An 18,722-nucleotide genomic window follows, 5' to 3' on the forward strand; every position below is an offset into this window, starting at 1 on the left:
TAGGCCCGGTGGATGGTGGTGAGGCTGACCGGTCACGCAGCATAGGCGCAGGAGCGGTTGCAGCACTCGCGGTGGTGGTCCCAGGCCGGCTAGCCATGGCCAGGTGGTGGCTCAACGTCGTCGAAGGACCCAACTTTGCACCCGTGGCGCCGTTTGAGGTGCCGTTTGGCACACCGACAGGTACCATGGGACCCGGGGAGGTGGCATACTCACGCACCATAGGCGGCGAAGCAGGATCGGTGGAGGCGGCGTCGCGCGTCGCCGGAAACGTGTTCAAGCCAAAATCGCGCATTTTGGCCACCGGAGAGGTCACGTGGTAAAGCGTCGGTGTGTGAGAGGGTTGTCGTCGGTTCAAATCCAACCAGTGTCATTTCTTTTTCGCTATTTTTTTATTCAAATTCACGCCAACGCAAAGTTGCCTTTAACATGCAGTAGTCTTCGGCTCTTTAGATGTACAATGATACTGTTACCATGAAGGTCTACCGACATATTGCCTACTGTAGACTCAACGCAGGACCCACTTCGTTTCGGCTTCGCGAGCTGTTTCCACGTCCCCCAAATCGATTGCCTCCGCCACGCGACTTGCTGCCAAGACTTTTAAACGCGAGGGGCAGCTTGGTTCGGCCATAATGATCACTGTTGGCGATGTCAAGTGCGAACAATAGGTGGCGGCAAAACGCGTTCTTGAAGAAGTAGTTGCAGTGGCAAAACAACGAGCCTGGACGAGTACACAACATCCACCCACACTCCAACTGCCGCCCCCCCCAATCCAATACGTTCGTGTCGTATGTTGTTCGTGTTGGCATTGTTGTAAAATGCCTTCGCCAAGTCGAGGTCCGCCTCTGAAATTCCGTTTGGAGGGACTTCGGATGTTCGTGATTGCATGATGCGGAATTCGAATGCAAATGCCATTGACAGGGCACGCTGTGGCACAATACTCCGGACAAAGCTCTAGCCACGTTGAAGCACGTATGGTGATTGCACGACTTCGAGTAGTCCCATCCATGGTTGTCCTTCCAAATGACAGTATAGTGAGGTCAATGTTCAGAGAGTCCTGCCGAAATGTTGGCGGTCCTGCCGAAATGTTGGCGGTCTGCCTAATTTGACAGTGTCCTGCCGAATACGATTATGTCCTGTACAAAATGCAAGTGTCGTGCTTAATTCGAAATTGTATGGAAATTTTTGGATAAAATCATCAAAGTAATCGAATTTCTGGAAAAATCTTGGAAACTTTGCAGAAGGATGTCGCAAATTTCAGTGGACTCATTGTTCAATTTGCATCCAAGCACACATGGAAGCTTCCCTCGTCCGCGTGCATCGATCGTATGCCGACAAGCAGTCAATCCTGGAGGCATGGGCCGCCTCCACCGATATCAGTCAAGTTGAATTCAGCCGGCGCCATGACATCCCGTTGTCGACAATTCAAAAATGGCTTGGCAACGCCCAGACGATCAATGCTGTGGACAAGACCATGGAGCACAACATGACGAAGAAAGGAATGATTGGCGACAACAAGCAAGTGCGCAAGTTGGACCAAAAGTCGCAGACTTTGTTCGCCTGGATCGTATCAGCGCCCGACCCGTTGGATATGGCAAGCGTAAGGCCCCAAGCTCGCGGGATTTGGCCCGAATGGCTCTACAAGTCTCAGTCCACATGGAAATGTGGTGACAATTTCCGAAAGTGGTGCACCCGCTTCGTGCAACAACACTTTCTTGAGAAGTTCAACAATCGATTGAGGTTGACATCAGCCGACGCCAGCCATACTATGCCTTGCGGTGCCGGTGCTCTTTCGAACCCAGCAGCCGGCACTAATCCAGCCGAACGCGGTCATTTTGTGCCGTCCGGTGACGGCGCTCCATCGAACCCCGCAAACGGGACACCATCCCACGCAGCCGTTGACATTGACAATGCAAATCTGCCTCTTCTCCACCCAAGCTCAACGAACCGTCCTGACAGCCACCGTGAAACTGACAACGACGACGAAGACGTGACATCAATGACGTTTCAAGACGGAACATCTATGAAGCTAGCAAATCGAGACGAGTACGGCTTGGGCTACAAACACATCGACATATGCTGCGAACCGATTGCGACGACAGGCCTCCCACCTCGCATAGCCAATTTTCTCGAGGGGGCAAGTACTAACGAGGTGTCCACAACGAATCCTGCACACGATACAATGCCATGTCGCCTTGTGTTTCGCAACGAATCTGCGACAACGTCATGACCTATTCTGAATGCGCGTCAGGACGCTGCAGCGCTGGTTTGAACTGCCGCAACAATGCAATACAACGTCGTCGGTACTCTAAAACGAAGGTTGTAGAGTGCCCGAAGCTCCAATACGTGTTGAGGCTTGAAGAAGACGTTGTTGTTGGCACGAAAATCATTGAATACGTTGGGGAGCGTATTGGCATAGCCGAGTTCATGCATCGCAAAGCTCATGACATGGGTGGGTACCTTGCCACCGTGTCACGAGAACAGGGGGGACTGTACATTGATGCAATGTATGCGGGGAACGAGTCGTGATTCATCAATCATTCGTGTGTATCCAATTGTGTCTTGGTACCCTGGTTCGTGGATGGTGAAGTCCGATGGGTTGTTGTGGACTCTCGACACATGCAAAAGTTCACAGTTCTTTCCATTTCTTACATGGGACCAGAGTGGAACATCCAATGCTTGTGTAATTATTGCGATGGAAGTTACAACAGCGAAAGTTATGCCTTAGTGTAATCAATAAGACATTCACCACACGTGTTGATTTGCATCTGAACTGCAGTGGGAACATAAGTTATACTTGTAGATGTCCTGCACAATCTAAGTTGTCCTGCTCAATTTTGTGGAGTATCGGTCCTGGCTGGTTAACGCTGAATTATACGGTAATTTGGCCTGCCAACTTTGGAAGTGTCCTGCTGAAGATGAAATTGTCCTGTGTAGCAACTCGAGCCTACTAGGTAGTCCATGGTGCAATTTATGCCCTTTCTCAATAGTACCCAGCTGGTGTCCGCGGAGTTGGTGGCATTTCCGTTTTCTACTGTCCTCTATCCGTCTAGTATCCCCAAACCATTGTTACAGTGGTACAAACTAGTACTAAATAACGATACCAGACGTCCCATTGGGGTTTTCAGCCGATTTATTGGGGTCTTCAGACATTTATTGGGTTCTTCTACACTTCTCTTGTTACGGTATCTCAAAAGTGTCTCAAGTTTTAAGATTAGGGGATACGGATAATATGTTCGGATAATGGTGACTGGGTGGCATCAGCCAGCCTCGCATCCGCAGGCCGGTACGCAATCGACATTCATAGGCTCATGCAAGGCTAAAGTGGTGACTTTCTCGAGTCGCCTAATCTATCCATACAAGACATATCTTGGACAGAGCGATAGCTAGACGTCAAGAATGGATGGCGGAGCGGCTAACCGAGCGACTGGTTGTCATTCTTCAGAGCAAAGGAACCAAGGAACTGGGTGAACATGTTGAATGGCCACTAATAACACCCCGACTCGGATACAAGAAGCAGTAGGTTGCATGCATGTGTGGTTCTGTCATGTATTCGTGGTTTTTCCGGAGTTTTGGCAAAATTAAATAGGGCCATATCGAGGGAACTTTTCTGAGCGCTATAACCTCGGCGTGGCCTAGGGACCCATGATTCAAAATTGGCTGAGCTCCATTAACTGATTCTCTGGGATTTCCCAGCGACGTGTGGAACAAGTCCGCGACGAATCCATCGATATTGAACGGTTGATGTTTATATATTCATTCACCCAACAATCCAATTTTGAACAGGGATTTGTAGCGTTGACTCAAATTATCCGGATAAATCAACCGAAATATACGAATTACACGGATATTTCAAGAGAGGGTATAATCTGTCGTTAATCTCCATGGGTATTGCGGCGCTGATTTGAGTTTCCCCCATTCTCCCTACTACGCTTCGTATCTCTGCCCAACTACTTTCACCCTCGACGCCTCGTCCGTCGAAACTGGTGGAACGGCAAAAACACAGTCGTTCGGTTAATATCCGTATCTGAATCTCTGAAAAGTAGTACAAGTTGTGAATATTTCATTTCAGAATCTTGAATTCTTCACCGAAAGGTTTACTTTTTCCACTTTTGAGATGAGTCCCACAACCTGAATCTTAGGGCATCACCCAGCGGCCCACCAGCATTCATTGATGGAAGTGAGGAAAATCGGTCATTCACAGCTGAAAACTTGTCTCACTGCTCAGCGAAGGTTGTGCTTTGGTTGGGTTGCCGATGCTCTCGACCAGGTTGTGCAGTGTGAGACACGAGCGCGTTTGAAGGATCCATGTGCTCTTGTTGGCTTTCCGTTCACATACATGACACCGATGATGGGACAAAATTATCCATTGATAACATGTTATTGGCTAATTCGTCAAAACTGTACTGGTATTTTACAGTCGAAACTGTAAATCTGGTCAATTTGCAGACTCGCGGTAAAATTATACGGTTTCCTGTATTTTACAGGCGCTTTGCGGGGCTGTCAAAACTGTAAATAATCCGGATAGAACTGTAAAATAGCGTTTACAGTCGCACCGCACCGGTGGGGTTATCTCAAACGTGCTTCGAAAAACTCTCTTAATAGGGAGAGTCAAGTGTTGTGATTCTGTACTGTAAGTTCATGTAATTCCTGGCCAGCAAATGTCCAATCACAATCATCCATGGACTATGATTGGACAAAATTTCGTACTCTTGAAACTTTTAATGTTGAGTATGCCATGTAATACAGGTTTTACATTAACGTTAGTTGTACTTCTAAATTTAATTACTTGAACACTTTATAAATATAATTATTAAGAGGTTATGAGGATTTCGTCACCCAATTGAGGCATACAGTACGTACTCACAGTCAAGTGACTTACTTGGGACCTGCATAAAGTTATAAAGCTCGTCACGATCTTCAAAATGCATGTTTTCGCAGACTGATCGGATGAATGGGTGACGAGTTATGGAACTCAGAAAGTCGCCAGGAATTACCACATGAATCACCTTAGCTATTGCTGGCAGTACAAATGAGACAGCGATGTACTTACTGAATGTACAAATGTCGCATCTGTACTTCCCCAGCGGAAAAACTCTCAAATTTGGGCACAACTTTTACCAGCAGTGTGTTTTGCCCGAAATATCACTGGACCTCCCAAAAACCGCGATGGAGATGCTATTGCCCGGTACTTGTACCATATTAAAGGGTAGAAATACACCTTTTACCCTTTATAAAAGGGTAAAGGTAATTCACCTGGTTATATTTACCCTTTATAAAAGGGTAAAGGTAATTCACCTGGTTATATTTACCCTTTGTCAGAGGGTAAAAAGGTATTTCACGTTGTGGCCTGAATCTGATGTGGTCAACTCAAAACATGCGCACTTCTCATCTATATGGCCGACGTGGAGCCGTCCTCGCCGACTCAGACGGACACCCTGCTGGAGAACACCGCTGCCCCTGTCAGAGGTGGTCGTTCGTCGACCTTGCTGCGCATTCTCGTCGGCGTTCTCGTCCTGGTGGTCGTGCAACTGACCGCACTCGCCTACCTGTTTGAAGTGGACGTTGCTCTAGTGCACGATGTGGCGAGGTCTTGGCACAAGCACATCGTTGGCGCCTTCACCTCCGCTAGCCACGTGATCTCTAGTTACGATCCTTCCTCGTGGACCTCCACCATCGCCGGGTCAGGGAGCCAATCGTTTGTGCGCGCTGCGGTGCTCTACCTCCCGTCGCACCAGCCCAAGTTCGAACACGAGTTCCGGTGGTTTCGTCGGTCGTGGCTCGAAATGCAAAAGACCGAGCCGTCGACGTGGCGCACGGACATTGTCGTGTACAGCGACGGCAACTTGCCCGCCCTCGAAGCGCTCAACTGCAGCGTCACCGTGCGGCGGACGTCCCGGGACGATGCCAACATGTGCATCATCCACCCCACGTACACGAGCGTGTACTCGGACGCGTTTCCGTACAGGTATGCCGACTCGGTGAACGTCGTCGGATTGAACGGGACCGACCTCGACATGTACGATTGGGTCCTCCGCACCGACATCGACACGTTCCTGACCCCAGCGTTTTCCACGTGGAAGCCACCCATAATGGTCGTGGGCCAGGGAGCGTACTCTTTTCCGGGCTACACGACCGGCGACCGCCTAGCGTCCATCATCTCTTCGCTCAACATGACCACGATGACCCTAGACAACGTCGGATCTACATGGTACGGCCCCACGTCTCTTATCCGGACGTGCGCCAACTTGTCTATGTCCGTGATGCAATACTTGTACGCAAACGAGTTCACGGCCGAGGAAAAGAGCCCTGACTATGGCATCAAGGGCTGGCCCAAGTGGCACATCGGCGTCATGTCCATGTACGCCGGCCACATCGCCATCAACCACTGCACCCGCGAATTTGGGGTTGCCAAGGACGACTCCATGCTAGACTTCCCCACCACGTCGTCCGACGCGCCCTCTCGACACGCGCACCTCCATACGTGGCAGGACAACGATCGATTCAGCAAATTCGCGTTTACCAGCGGCGAGTACGTCCACGAAGACAAGTCCAAGCTCCACCCGGCCGACTCCATTGTCGACTATGCCATGTACATGGCACTCGACTCACAACCCGTCGACTTCCATCCTCCTGCTTGAACCTAACACGTGTATTCTAAATTCCATTGTACAACACATACGCTTGCGTGTGTGAAAATGATATAGTAGCTTACAGTGCTAATTAAACTCAAAGATCTATTATTGTCGATTTGATATACAAATTTGGGGAGGGAGTGCAATCGCGCCGACCAAACCGATCCACAATCGATCTGATTGGTTGTTGAATTTCATTGAGAAGGTTTTGATTGGTTAATAATTTTGAGCTCATCTGAAGTAGCCAATCAAATCGATTTAAATTCCAACGATAAACCACAACACAATGAAATTTCACTCGAAAGCACAATAATACTACTTTTCTGTTTTTGCCCTATATGGCGGATAGAAGTACATACACCTGACGCTTAGTACATAATACCACCCTCGTGGCTAGTATGAATACTGTACTAGTGTGTATGCAGTAGTATTAGTACGCTCGAACTTGATGGACCAAGCTCGCTACACACAGCGCCGTGGTGGCCAAGCAGATGCCGACGGACGCGGCCTTCTCCATCCAATACGCATCTGGGGCTAGTTTGCAAACGAAAAACGCTGGCAGGACAAAGCATATGATGGGGTTGGTTGTCGCCCCCAAGAACCCCAACACCGTCGCCACGTCCTTGGCCAAGATGGACACCCCACAGATGCCCCCCACGAGCACAAGGGTCACAAGCAGGTGGCGCACGAAGCTGCCTTGGTTGTCTGGCCCCCATATACTCTACATATACACATGTCTCATTCAACAAAACGAGTGATACAGTACACGATGAATCGGCCATCCTTTTGCACACACAATATATATATATATATATTGTGAATTCGCTATAATCTTTTTTAAATTCGTGTGGTTTGTCTACTCAATATTGAATCAAGCTGGAGTTCTGATTGGTTGAATAAACTTGTCATTTCTGTAAGAGCCAATCAAATCCATTCAAAATTGGATGAGCCAATAGCGTCGATTCGTGATTCAATTCGGCGGCGAGTTTACTCGATTCAACGGGGTCTGGAAAACATTTGTACCTCATCCACAATATTGGAAATGACTAAAAAAACTACATTGGAAACAAATAGGACTACTTTTAACAAAACTGTCGCAATTCGGATTCATAAACAAATATACAAGCAACACGAACGGATCGTATGTCTGGATCCATGCACCACCACCACCTTCCATATATATGGGCAATAAAGAAACAGAATGTATGTAGTTCCACGAATGTATGTTGTTTTATCTCTCGTTCCCGCCACAGGATATCAATTGCATCAAAACACAAATAGTGTGGTTTGTTCAACTCCAAATTTCCTCCGTTGGCGGTAGCAATCACTGGACCTTCGAAATTTCATATAAAATTAAGTTGCAGAGGTATCTTTGTGACTGCAAGACGACAACCAATCTTTTTAGCCAATCAAATTGCAACCTTCATTCTTTGTAGCCAACAATCGGACTCGTTTGCTCGATTTATTGGCGATTGCATCAATCCCCGAAAATAGGCAAATTTGACTGAAATCGCCAATAAATCGAGCAAGAATATAAAATAGAAAGCCAATATTAGGGGATTGATATATATTTTTCCAAACCTCGTTTAGGCCATGTCGCAACGTGTGAATGTACAACGGCGTGGTGATGACCATCGCGACGGCAAAGAAGATGGAGCCGGCGATGATGGCGGCGTCGTGGTGGTAGTCGTTCTGCAGAAAGTTGGTGTGCGTGGCCATTCCAAACGTCAGAAACACAAACGCGCTTAGCAATGCGTACAGCGCCGTGGCCAGGCTCAAGCTGCGGCGCGCCACTTTGTACATGCGCGGACTCGACCGGCGCTGCAGCTGGATGTAGATGGGCAGCACGTTCGGGTGACATGTGTAGGCGAAGATGACGAGGGGCAGCGCTGTGAGGATGCGGCCGACGTCGAGGGTGGCCAGCGGCAGGTGGTTCCACTGGTAGACAAAGTCGGGGGCGTAGCCCAAGTGCACGAACTGGAAGTACTTGGCCACGACCGTGAGCGTGAGAAATACAATGCACAGCAGCGAAAATAGAGACGAGAATCGAAGCGACGACAGCGACCGAAGCAGCGACAGCGGCAACACAAAGCACAAACTCAACGCTCCAATCAGCGCGTTGCGCGACTGCGACGCTTCTGACGGTGTCGGGTGGTCTCCATTCGGCTATGAAATGTATAAAAGGGTCGTGTGGGATGGGAATGGATGAGAGCAACTTCGCATATGGGAAAGGCTCGACGAACCTTGACCACGAGCAAAATGAGCTCGGAACTGGCTACGAGGTAGCCCACGGATGTGCCAAACAGGTTCAAACTGATCACGAGCTGCACAAACATGGACAGCCTAGGCATTCGTGAGATGGGAAACACAGGCGGACGCACCGTGGCCCAGACGTCAGCGTTGCCAGATGCATGTACGACAAGGCCTTGGACAAATCACTGCATACCACCAAGAGGTACAGCGAAAAGTAAGCCATGAGCCCCCCGGCCACAATGAAGGCCACGCCCATGACCAATCCAACCTGTGAAGCTGCACGGTAGGACATGTCCCCAAGAAGATGATGTTGCTACACGTACTTGTTCCAGAGCGTACGGGAGTGCTAGAACACCAGCGCCGACAATGGACACGGTCATGGTAAACATGGACCCCTTGACTAGTGGAGTATGCATGTTAGTGCGTGGAGACGGGCAGCAGTGGTTGTACCAGATCCAGGCTGCATCTTGCTGGTGATATACTTCTCCACAAAGCTCTGCTCATCTTCAGGTCGAACATGTTCCTCTAGCTCTAGGCCATCGGCGTCAACTTCTTCGAGCAGAAGCGGCACGTCCGTCGCGTTGTCGTCGTCATCGAACCGCGTCATCTTGCCAACTCGGATCTTTTCTCCGACGTGGAAGGCATAGATTGAATTTCAAGGGTTTGGACAACACTCCGAGTATTTAATAACAGAGGTCCATTATCCGGCTTTTGATTCAAGCGACATTTCGTAGTGTGAAATTAATAGAATGATGCTAGCTAAAAAAAACGATACTCCTCTGCCAGCGCGTCCGCCACTTCTGCCGCAACTGCCGAAGGCGACTCGATTGGTCGCATGGCTTCATTTTGTTGGTGCTCAACGCTCAGTTTTGGCGAGTCTTTGGATATCCCAAGCAGCGCCGATGCCACCACACCATTGACAAAGTCGACTGACTTTTGTGGAGCTCTTTGTTCTTGCTGCGACTCAATTTCAGCGTTCGGGGTCGTCTCTAACGACGGCGTAACTTGATCTGGCATGGCCGCGGGATCTTTGCCAGGCGACTCTACGGGATGTTCTACTGGTTCGACGGCAGGTGGAGTTGCTAGAGCTACTTCCGTGTGCCGTTCGACTGCCATGGTTGGCGCAGCAACGTCTACGGACAGCTTGAGTTGGGCTTGAGCGATGACCCGCGAGGCATCCGTAGGCGGCGCCGACGTCGACACCAACGTGCGCAGTTTGTCAAGTTGTAGCAAGAGTTGCTCCTTCTCCTTCTTGTGCAGCCGCGCGAGGAGCTTGGACGCCAGGATTTGTTTTTCATACGCCTTTAATTGCTGGTGTTTGGCCTCGACCAACGCCAGCAACTCGGTTTCTTTAGTGGCGGCTGCAGTGAGCGCTGCTGCGTCGTTGCTGCCAAAGTTCAAGTGAATACGTGGTTGACATTTTGAAACAAACTAGTCGTCGTGGTACCTCACTTCGGCGTCGTCGGCATGCGTGGCAAGCATCTACAATGGAGTTGTTGGTGTAGTTTCCGCAAAGTACCAGACCTGCTGCAGTGTGGCTGTGGCAGCCAACGATTCGTTTAATTTGGTTTGCAATCCATCTACCACCACCACATCGTCATTACCACTACAACTATTGCATGCAACGGAATATTTGTACTGTACACCACCTCGCTCCGCAGTCAAGCTGACAACTTGACTTGCAAACAAGCTGCTCTGAGCTTCAATGGACGCCACGTGGCTTTCTTGCGTTCGCAGCTACAAGCTCGAAACCATGAAAAACGTAAACACATTGAACCGTACTTGGGCCATGATGGCTAGTCGATCGTCCGTCCACTTTTGCTGCTGTTCGTCGATATGTAATTGCAAGGCAGCATGTTGTGCCTTGAACGTCTCGACTTGTTGCTGGAGTGTAGCGCTGTCCCCCTTTTCGGCATGTTGTACGTCTTTCAGCCACGCTAGTTCCACGTCCACCTGCTCCCGCCGCGCGACTTCCTACCGAAATTATCGCTTTGAATATACCAAGTCCGGAATGTAGGGATTGCTTGTACAAGCTCTTTGGCCTGAATCAACCGAATGGCGTCATCTTGGAGCTTCGCGATCGCTGCTTTACTGGCCACGTATTTGGCTTTGGTGCGTTCCCACTTGTCGTGTACTCTAAGAGGCCAAGATACGATTGCCTAGTCGATTTACAATGGAAAGGTATGTGTCGCATACAACAGCAGGTCCTCCATGCGTGTCTTGAGGGCTTGAATATCTGTCGCTTGAGTTTGCAAGTTGTTGTCCTTTGCGGCCACGAGTACCCGCAAGGCCTCGAGTTCACGCTGCATTGCTCCGACATCTACACCACCAGCAAAACACAAACCATTGGCCGCCTTCCATACACGACACTGTGTTGTACCTGGAACGTCGTGGGATTGTGAGATATGACGTGGCGCTTCCTGTGGAGGTTGTTGAGTCTCCGACTTGACGCGCTTCAAACTCGCCATCGCCCGCTTGTACTTTTGGTCGAGGTCGACAAACTCGAGCTCCAGCTCTTCGCGGGTCTTAGGTCGAAACCGTTTTGGACCGCCCAGCGTTTTCTTGAGAATGAACTCGTTCACCTACATGTATGAACGATAGTTACAGCTTAGAATGTCGTAGCTATGGTCGTCGTACAGCGTCCAAGCTGTCGTGGAAGTCGCCGACTTTGGTCTTGAGTGTGTCTTTCAGCACGTCCAGCACCAGCTCCTGGTCGCGCTGCTGCTTGCGCAGGTTCTGAATCAGCGCCGACCGACGGTGTTCCTTGTCTTGCGCTTTCATCGTCGCCACTTGGTCCTGCAGTTGGTGGATCGATTTCATCAACGTGCGCACTTTTTGGCCGTGGATGTGGTTAAGTGCTTGGGTTTTGGCTACCATGAGCATCCTGTCGCTGTCATTTCGTGTTGCTAAAATGACGACGCATGCATTGTACCTTCCATGAGCGAATTCATCGCACCGCCATGGCCACCCCCGTTGACATCTCCACCGCTGGGCTCCATACAACTGTGGACCTCCAAGAGTTTCTTGAGGTCTTTTTCCCGAGCTTGTTGCTCAGCGATCGTCTTTTGAGCCGTGGCTAACGCTTCCTAGATCTCAACTCATCAGTTCTAACGTTGGGTATTACAGTTGACCTCGGATTGCCGGAGCTTTTCTTGCAGGGACGACGTTGCTCCAGATGATTGGGGGCGGCCATAAGCACCTCCCCCCACAGCTTTCTTCTTGATCATAGTAACAAGAATTGCCAACGAATTACGTCGGCTTTTCGGTTGCATGGACCGTTGCAAAACGGTTTCAAGGGCACGAGTCTGTCTCCGCTTGCCTTGTGCAAAATGACAACACTTGAACACAATGCACAGTATCTAGAGCACCTTTGGCACAACTTTCAGCGTTCGAAACGACAAGCAATAACTGCTCGGTACTTTCGATGGTGGCGGAGGCATGTGTGGCTGCATCGTCTGGACCGACTACGCACTCTCCAACAAGTCCAGCGGTAACGTTAGTAGCATTGGCATTGGCTTGGTCCTCGTCTCATGCAGGTCGCTCGTAGTCGCGACCGTGTTTTGCGCGTGGCAGTGCTTCGATACATTCGAACCAGACAACAGCGGGGCTTTGAATCTTTGCGGCGTCAAGTGGCTACCTTCAGAGCCAGCTCGGTGGCGTTGAGGTCGTTGGTTTTACGACAGAATCAGCGCAATGTAATGACATTTTAAGCTTCTTTATGGGTTAACATTCGATCGTCTAGGCTGTGCACAAATGGCGCTGCATTGTTCGCCATGAAAAGCTCGAAGAGCAAGTGGTCGCTCAAGCGTGGGTGCTGCTGCATCGCCGCGCTGTCAAGGTATGTACTTCACCCACAGAAATATAATATGGTCATTATGTTAATGCGTAGAAGTTGCTGGGCATGTTGTTTCGATGGCGAAAGCTTCGGCTTTGTAAAGGGCTATCGCAATGGCAGCTACACGTTGATGCTTGTCGGTGGTGGTAGGCGCCTACTGTACACCGTGTTCACCTGTCTTTCAGATGCTTCTTGACATCGACATTGTATTTCACAGGCAATATTACTATTCCCACCAACCTACCAAGCATCCTCGTCGACAATCCGACTTCTGTCATTGACACCCGCTTCTGCGACCCGTGGTTACTTGGAACGTGTTACTATTTTATGCAAGTGCAGAGTGCACATTTCCCCATCATTTTGAGTGCCAATCCAGAGTCATGTCAACTTAGTATTAATAGTATTGTTAAATATGTTGAGGCGACGACTCGCCTTACGCTACTTACTATACATGCATGCTACATGATGGCACAAGAAGGACCGCACGTGGCGGTTGCATTGGTCACGTACATCGCGCTACGTTGTCGAGATGACGAGTGCTTTGGAGACATTGGCGGGGATGTCGCCGACGACTTCGTCGCGTCGGTGCCGTACTTGACCTGCGACTCCATAGAGAGGGGATTCACGGACGCCCCGGTGCCTCCGCCAAGTGTGGCAGCTCCTCCATGGTTATCCCGCACTCGAGCGATTATCTCGTCGTTCTCTTGCCGGAGAAACACAGCTTGTTCCATGCTCACGTCCAGTTGGTGCTCTAAATCGTCGATGGAAGCATGTAATTCGCGCTCCCGGCGTTCTAAATCGTCGTTGCGCTGTTCCAGTCGTTGGACGTCGACCTTGAGTGCTGCGTTGGCCTTTGTGATGTCGGCGATGACGCTATGCAGCTTGGATAGTTCCTTGCCAGCGGCGTCTGAAGCGGCGCGCACTGTGTCCACGTCGTCGCTCATTCGCCGCAATTGATCGACCAGCTTGGAGTTTATTTTCTCGAGCCGAGACACTTCAGCTTCAAGCTCACGCTCGATTTCACAACTCGAAGCCACGTAATCGTCGTGTTCTTTCTGCAGAATGTGCAGGTCAAGGTCCCGCTGCTCGAGTTGCCGCGTGAGCGTTTCCACCGTGACCACGTCCGCACCGGCCGCGGACGCATTCTCTTGCACGTCTATGGACCGAGCGGACGAGCGGACAATCGAAGCGTCATTGTCTTGCATGTTGTTGTCGCACGTGTAGTTGTCGTCGCCACGAGCGGACGCAACCACCTGTCGAAGGATAACCGTGGGGAGGCGCGGATATAAATAGCAAAATCGACGAAAACAAATAATCAAATTTTCAACGCTGTATTTTTATATAAAAATCCATCAAGTGTCATACAAACAGTAAGCTATATTTTTCCACAACATTAACTGTTAATACTACTTTTGAGGACGACTTGAATTTCCTGCAATCCCGTTTGTAGCAAATCATAGCGTGTGCAACGTGCCCAGTATAGTTAGTATAGATGGATGGATGGCATGATTCGGAATTGATACTACCTCTCAACGTTTTCGTGAAGTCACTACACCATTGGTTGCTCAACGATGAGGCTGATGTCGAACAGAAGTAGGAATTGGCATTATTGGAGTCTTTTGATATTAATAGCATTGCATTATTGTGTGTACCGGTGTGTAAAGAGGGATACATGGATTACATTATCTTTGAACAGAGGCCCTGGAGGCACGGCTGCCGCGAGAGCCATTGCTCCCGATGGCACTGGGCCCTCCTCCTTTCTTGTCGTCCTCGTCCAGTTCGCTCAGAGCACGCGCGTGCTCGATGACCGTGTTCTGGTAGCTCTCAAAAGGATCCACGCGGTCTGTGAGGAAGGACTCGAGCATGTGCTTCATGAAGAAGCACACGACGTTACTCCACGCCTCGGCCACGTCTGGCGTCGCGAGTTCCCCGAGCCAGTACATGAGCACTTCGATCATCGTGCTCGTGTACGTGGCAAACTGGAACGCGCGGATTTTTGGGAAAAACCGGTGCCGATGGCCAAGGTACCGGATTTTGTTGACCAATCGGGCGTTGTCGTCCGAACAGCTTTTAAGCATGAGCGTGAGCGCCTTGATGAGGATTTCACCGCGCCGACGGATGTCAGGGAACACTTCCTTGAACGTCGAGTCACGCTGGAACAGTCGAAAGAAGAACTCGTCGTAGAACAACACAATGCCAGATTTCTTGAATTCCTTCATGCGGTCCGTGGACGAGCTCAAGATGTACTTCCACGTGTTGTTGCAGTCGCTCAAGTACGCCTCCGTGAAGATTGGCATCATGGGCAAGTTGGCCGGAATGTAATGATGCACGATGGCCCGGGGACACCGGTTGTACATGAACAATTGGATCATTTCGCCCGTATCGCAGTCCGGGTCGTGGTCGGTCGTCATGGCGCGGTGCTGTTGCTGTTGCTGGTGATGGTGGGCGTTGCGACGTGCGGCGACAGATACCCCATTCATCAACGGCGCGTGGTGCGAGGATGTTGCCGGAGGAGTCTCCGTCAAGTGGGGGGTTGCAGGTAGGGACGGCGACGTTGTCGACCGCGCTTGCTTGCTGCTGGAGATGCCCATATTGCGCGAATAGAAATTCTCGACTGGTCATGTGCCGATGGAAGGATACGCTTTCGATGAACAGTCGCGACGGTTTCGGTCATATGCATTTTACCGTTAACGTCTGAAAGTTAGTAGCTGCTGCATGAGAGCGCTGTGAACAATTGTTTGTTTTTAATTATATGATATAAACTGATACATCCTATATAAGGTCCTATAGTGTAATGGTTAGCACCTAAGACTCTGAATCTTGTATTCCGGGTTCGAGTCCCGGTAGGACCTACTTTTTTCACTTTACAGTTGACAGTTTTTACAGTTAATTATCTTCAATTCGACCATTGGATTTTTTATTGCAGAATAAATGTACCCAAAGATAGCTACATTTCATTTTTTGGCATGTTTGAGGTACCTTTAGTCAGAGAAGTAAGAAGTTATGCTATTTCACTTGCGTAGGAGCTCCCGCTAACGTCAGACTAGAGTCAAGCTCAACAAGGTCTTCTTTCTCGCTGATTTTTCCAATCCCGTTCCCTTGGCTATGAGTTCGATAGACAGTAGATAAGGACAGTGGGAATCTCATTAATCCATTAACGTTACCACTAAAATGACATTACGTACAATACAACAATGAACACAGCATGCATTCCCACTGCGTAGGCAATATCATCTTGCGCACATTGCAACGTGAGGTTATGTACCACAGGTGGTGATAGGAGTTGTCTATCGATGAGTTCTTTGTACTGAATTCTGTATGTAAAAAGTTGTCCTGTCTGCGATGGAAACTACACTACCGGTAGTTGCAGCCACAAACTAATTAGATGTTGAGGCCTAATTACAGTACTTTACGACTCAATGTTGAGTGTGGTACTCCGTTGCGCATAGCCAGTTTCTGTTCCGACGTTTTTAACTTTGATTGGCAATTCGAATGCGTTGTGGGGAGTATGTGTTTTCGCGATTTGTATGCGTTTTCAATCGAGTAAAACCGAATCGGACGAAATGGAGCTTGAATGGCCGAATTCGCTGGAGAAGAAGCGGTCGATGGTTTCCGCCGCAGTGTGGGAGTCCAGGTATAAAAGATAACATGCTTCTGCTCGTACGTGTACCTCGAGTATTTGTACTCTTTGGGCTTGCTCCGCGAGGGTCGAGGCATGTCGTCAAATTTTCTGTGGTTGGGATTGCGTGGTGTTTCAGATTTCAAAACCCTTCGTTCAAATTGTCATTTTCAAATATCGCGCCACTACGTGTATATCATATATAGAAGGGTATGCATATCTGGAGGGATCACTAATGGAGCAAATCAAAATTTTACAGGTTGCCAAACGGTGTCCCACACTCAATTTTGTAAAATACGGTGAGTTAGTATGATTCCAATCACCACAGAACAACTTTTTTCAATATAAAATGCAGTACATTTTGAGTCTGTAATTGAAGCCATACTACACCAACGGCTATTAATAGAATTTTGTTCCGTCAACAATTGTCACACCACTTGCTTGCTTTATCGAGGCATGTCGGACAAATATGGTTGAACTATTAAAAGTGTGGGTACTCAAACAAGGGGTTTTGGCACAAATATGAGCAACTGTGCAACAACGGACACGACACAGACAACACTGGCCGGTCGTTGTACAACGTCAAAGGCACGACCCTTGACAGGACTTCCTGGTTCATCGGGTGGGTACACGTAGAACTAACTCGCAACCTGACGACGACTGCGTTCTTATGTGTCGAGGTACTCGAACCGATGCTGTTCGGACGGCAGGGTGTCCAACAGCTCGTCTGCCGTGTACGAGTCGGCCGTGCCCGCGGTGGACGTGATCGAATTGGACGCCGCTGCAAAGCGTTTCTGCCTGTCCAATGCTTCCCGCATGCTCACAATCAGCGACTCCTGGTGGGCAATGGAATCAGTGATCTTCTCCAGTGCTTTCAGTTGCTTGTGTTCCACCGGTGGGGGTGGTGTCAGTACATGCTGCTGCTGATGATGGGGTGACGGTGACGGTGACGGCGTGTTCAAGTGTTTGGTGGTTTCACGGATCGACCTCAAAAATTCTCCATCGTGGCTGCTGCTGCTGGTGGCCGAAGGCACGGGCCGTCGCACCGACTGCTTGCGCGGCAGTTCCACTTTGTCGTTGCCGCGCAACTCCCGCGACCTGAGCACGCACTTCGTGCAGTACTTGTGCATGACGGTAGGCGACTGGATGGGAATCGAGCATGCGTGGCACATCATCTCACCACAGCTGCGACAGTGGTGCTTTGGGCGAAGCGCTTTGAATCCCGCGTCGCACACCGAGCATGTTTTGCACGAACTGCAAACAACAGGTCAGACTAGTACTAGTACTAGTAGATAGAAGAATACCTGTTGGGCACCCAATGTTGAACGAGCGACGTGGCATCGACGAGCCGCCTGGAGACGGCGAGGGACGCCAGCGACAGCACGTACTCCCAGTACGCCGGAGGTTGATGCATCTGATGGAGTGGACTGGGGGTGTCCTTGGAGTACCGCGCCCTCGAGAACACGCGGACGGACTTGATGTCGTTCGGGTCCGCTTCGAATAGCGTTAGCGTCGAACAGACGGGCCGAATCGCCTGGCTCCACGTGGCCTTAGCCGTGTAGACATGGACCAAGTCGACGTACTCGACCATTTGATACAGTCGTGCGACACCGTCGTCGTGTAGTGATCCTGTGGCCTACAACAAGGGCGGAGGTTAGTACAAATGCAACCTCGTACTACTACTAGGACTACTACTACTGTACAAACGTACTTCGAGGTACACAATCTGGTGCGGTTTGGCAAACATGCCTTTGCGGGCCAAGGCCACGTATTTCACGCCGACAAACTGAAACGGATCTTCGATTGTGTGGGACTGCTGCAGGTCCAGCAGCCCCGCGTCGTCGTACTGGTGGCTGTGTAGGATCGCGGCCACAGTCTGCACTTGCTTAGTTGTGGTCGCGTACACTCCGTATTCGAGGTCCATCATGGTCGTGGCCAAGTGGCCCGTGATTGTCGTGCTGTCGCCGTCGGTGTACGCACGCAATCCCATCTTGTCGTGTACTTTGGTGCCAAGCTGGTGCTGCTTCTGCTGGCCTAGCGAGAGCAGCTGCAACATGTTGCTGAGGTGGGATTTCGTGCGCGCGGTGAACTCCAAGTGTTGATCTCGGGTGAGCTCGAACTTATCCACAACTTGCCGAGTCATGCTTGATGTGTGTGACGATGTCGGTGGTCGTGGCCGTCGCCCCGCGGTAGAGGGCGCAACTTCCAAATTCTCAAATGCCACGAATAAGTACGGTAGTACGTACATATTGTGTTGCCGTCGTACGGTTTATTCATGGTAGTAGTAGTACATATTGTGTTGCCACTGTCGTACGGTTTATTCACAGTGAGTCTGAAGCTACTGTTGTGATCCTTGCCACTTCCAGGTGGCATGTCCCCAACA

At 50.0% G+C, this 18,722-nt stretch overlaps 8 protein-coding genes and 1 non-coding gene across 11 annotated transcripts; 4 read left to right on the forward strand and 5 right to left on the reverse strand.

Annotated features, from left to right (window-relative positions):
• Window positions 1-1,291: 1,291 nt before the first annotated feature.
• Window positions 1,292-2,526, forward strand: H257_05364 (hypothetical protein; the record flags this gene model as incomplete). Its single annotated transcript, XM_009830211.1, has 2 exons — window positions 1,292-2,138; window positions 2,324-2,526. The coding sequence occupies 2 exons, from the start codon at window positions 1,292-1,294 to the stop codon at window positions 2,524-2,526; spliced, it is 1,050 nt and encodes a 349-aa protein (XP_009828513.1).
• A 2,823-nt stretch (window positions 2,527-5,349) lies between these two features.
• Window positions 5,350-6,747, forward strand: H257_05365 (hypothetical protein). The gene has a single exon (XM_009830212.1). The coding sequence runs from the start codon at window positions 5,394-5,396 to the stop codon at window positions 6,636-6,638; it is 1,245 nt and encodes a 414-aa protein (XP_009828514.1). The 5' UTR covers window positions 5,350-5,393; the 3' UTR covers window positions 6,639-6,747.
• Window positions 6,748-6,921: 174 nt separating this feature from the next.
• On the reverse strand, window positions 6,922-9,526 carry H257_05366. Of its 2 annotated transcripts, XM_009830213.1 has the most exons (6): window positions 9,336-9,526; window positions 9,209-9,285; window positions 9,014-9,153; window positions 8,876-8,975; window positions 8,214-8,798; window positions 6,922-7,353 (listed from the first exon to the last, which is right to left on the reverse strand). In XM_009830213.1, exons 1-6 carry the CDS (start codon window positions 9,490-9,492, stop codon window positions 7,063-7,065), a joined length of 1,350 nt encoding a protein of 449 aa, XP_009828515.1. In that variant the 5' UTR covers window positions 9,493-9,526; the 3' UTR covers window positions 6,922-7,062. The 2 variants fall into 2 exon arrangements, with proteins under 2 accessions (XP_009828515.1, XP_009828516.1); XM_009830214.1 differs by having other exon boundaries at window positions 8,876-9,153.
• Window positions 9,527-9,575: 49 nt separating this feature from the next.
• Window positions 9,576-12,158, reverse strand: H257_05367 (the record flags this gene model as incomplete). Of its 2 annotated transcripts, XM_009830215.1 has the most annotated exons (11): window positions 9,576-10,272; window positions 10,333-10,367; window positions 10,410-10,465; window positions 10,535-10,622; window positions 10,668-10,859; window positions 10,916-11,021; window positions 11,082-11,205; window positions 11,266-11,467; window positions 11,523-11,755; window positions 11,818-11,971; window positions 12,017-12,158. In XM_009830215.1, coding segments are annotated over 11 exons (1,960 nt in total), but the record flags the coding sequence as incomplete, so codon positions are not given. The 2 variants fall into 2 exon arrangements, with proteins under 2 accessions (XP_009828517.1, XP_009828518.1); XM_009830216.1 differs by having other exon boundaries at window positions 11,818-12,158.
• Window positions 12,159-12,204: 46 nt separating this feature from the next.
• H257_05368 (hypothetical protein) lies at window positions 12,205-12,935 on the forward strand. Its single transcript, XM_009830217.1, has 4 exons — window positions 12,205-12,375; window positions 12,433-12,580; window positions 12,628-12,723; window positions 12,775-12,935. Exons 1-4 carry the CDS (start codon window positions 12,215-12,217, stop codon window positions 12,868-12,870), a joined length of 501 nt encoding a protein of 166 aa, XP_009828519.1. The 5' UTR covers window positions 12,205-12,214; the 3' UTR covers window positions 12,871-12,935.
• A 1-nt stretch (window position 12,936) lies between these two features.
• H257_05369 (hypothetical protein) lies at window positions 12,937-13,999 on the reverse strand. The gene has a single exon (XM_009830218.1). It carries the CDS (start codon window positions 13,923-13,925, stop codon window positions 13,179-13,181), a length of 747 nt encoding a protein of 248 aa, XP_009828520.1. The 5' UTR covers window positions 13,926-13,999; the 3' UTR covers window positions 12,937-13,178.
• Window positions 14,000-14,320: 321 nt separating this feature from the next.
• H257_05370 (hypothetical protein) lies at window positions 14,321-15,362 on the reverse strand. The gene has a single exon (XM_009830219.1). The coding sequence runs from the start codon at window positions 15,309-15,311 to the stop codon at window positions 14,403-14,405; it is 909 nt and encodes a 302-aa protein (XP_009828521.1). The 5' UTR covers window positions 15,312-15,362; the 3' UTR covers window positions 14,321-14,402.
• Window positions 15,363-15,500: 138 nt separating this feature from the next.
• On the forward strand, window positions 15,501-15,572 carry H257_05371. Its single transcript has one exon. It is a non-coding gene; the product is annotated as a tRNA-Gln (tRNA).
• A 1,207-nt stretch (window positions 15,573-16,779) lies between these two features.
• On the reverse strand, window positions 16,780-18,539 carry H257_05372 (hypothetical protein). Its single transcript, XM_009830220.1, has 3 exons — window positions 18,051-18,539; window positions 17,644-17,975; window positions 16,780-17,593 (listed from the first exon to the last, which is right to left on the reverse strand). The coding sequence occupies exons 1-3, from the start codon at window positions 18,480-18,482 to the stop codon at window positions 17,008-17,010; spliced, it is 1,350 nt and encodes a 449-aa protein (XP_009828522.1). The 5' UTR covers window positions 18,483-18,539; the 3' UTR covers window positions 16,780-17,007.
• Between the last annotated feature and the right edge of the window lie 183 nt (window positions 18,540-18,722).

This window comes from Aphanomyces astaci, assembly GCF_000520075.1.
Source record: "Aphanomyces astaci strain APO3 unplaced genomic scaffold supercont1.10, whole genome shotgun sequence".
NCBI classification, from domain to species: domain Eukaryota; phylum Oomycota; class Saprolegniomycetes; order Saprolegniales; family Verrucalvaceae; genus Aphanomyces; species Aphanomyces astaci.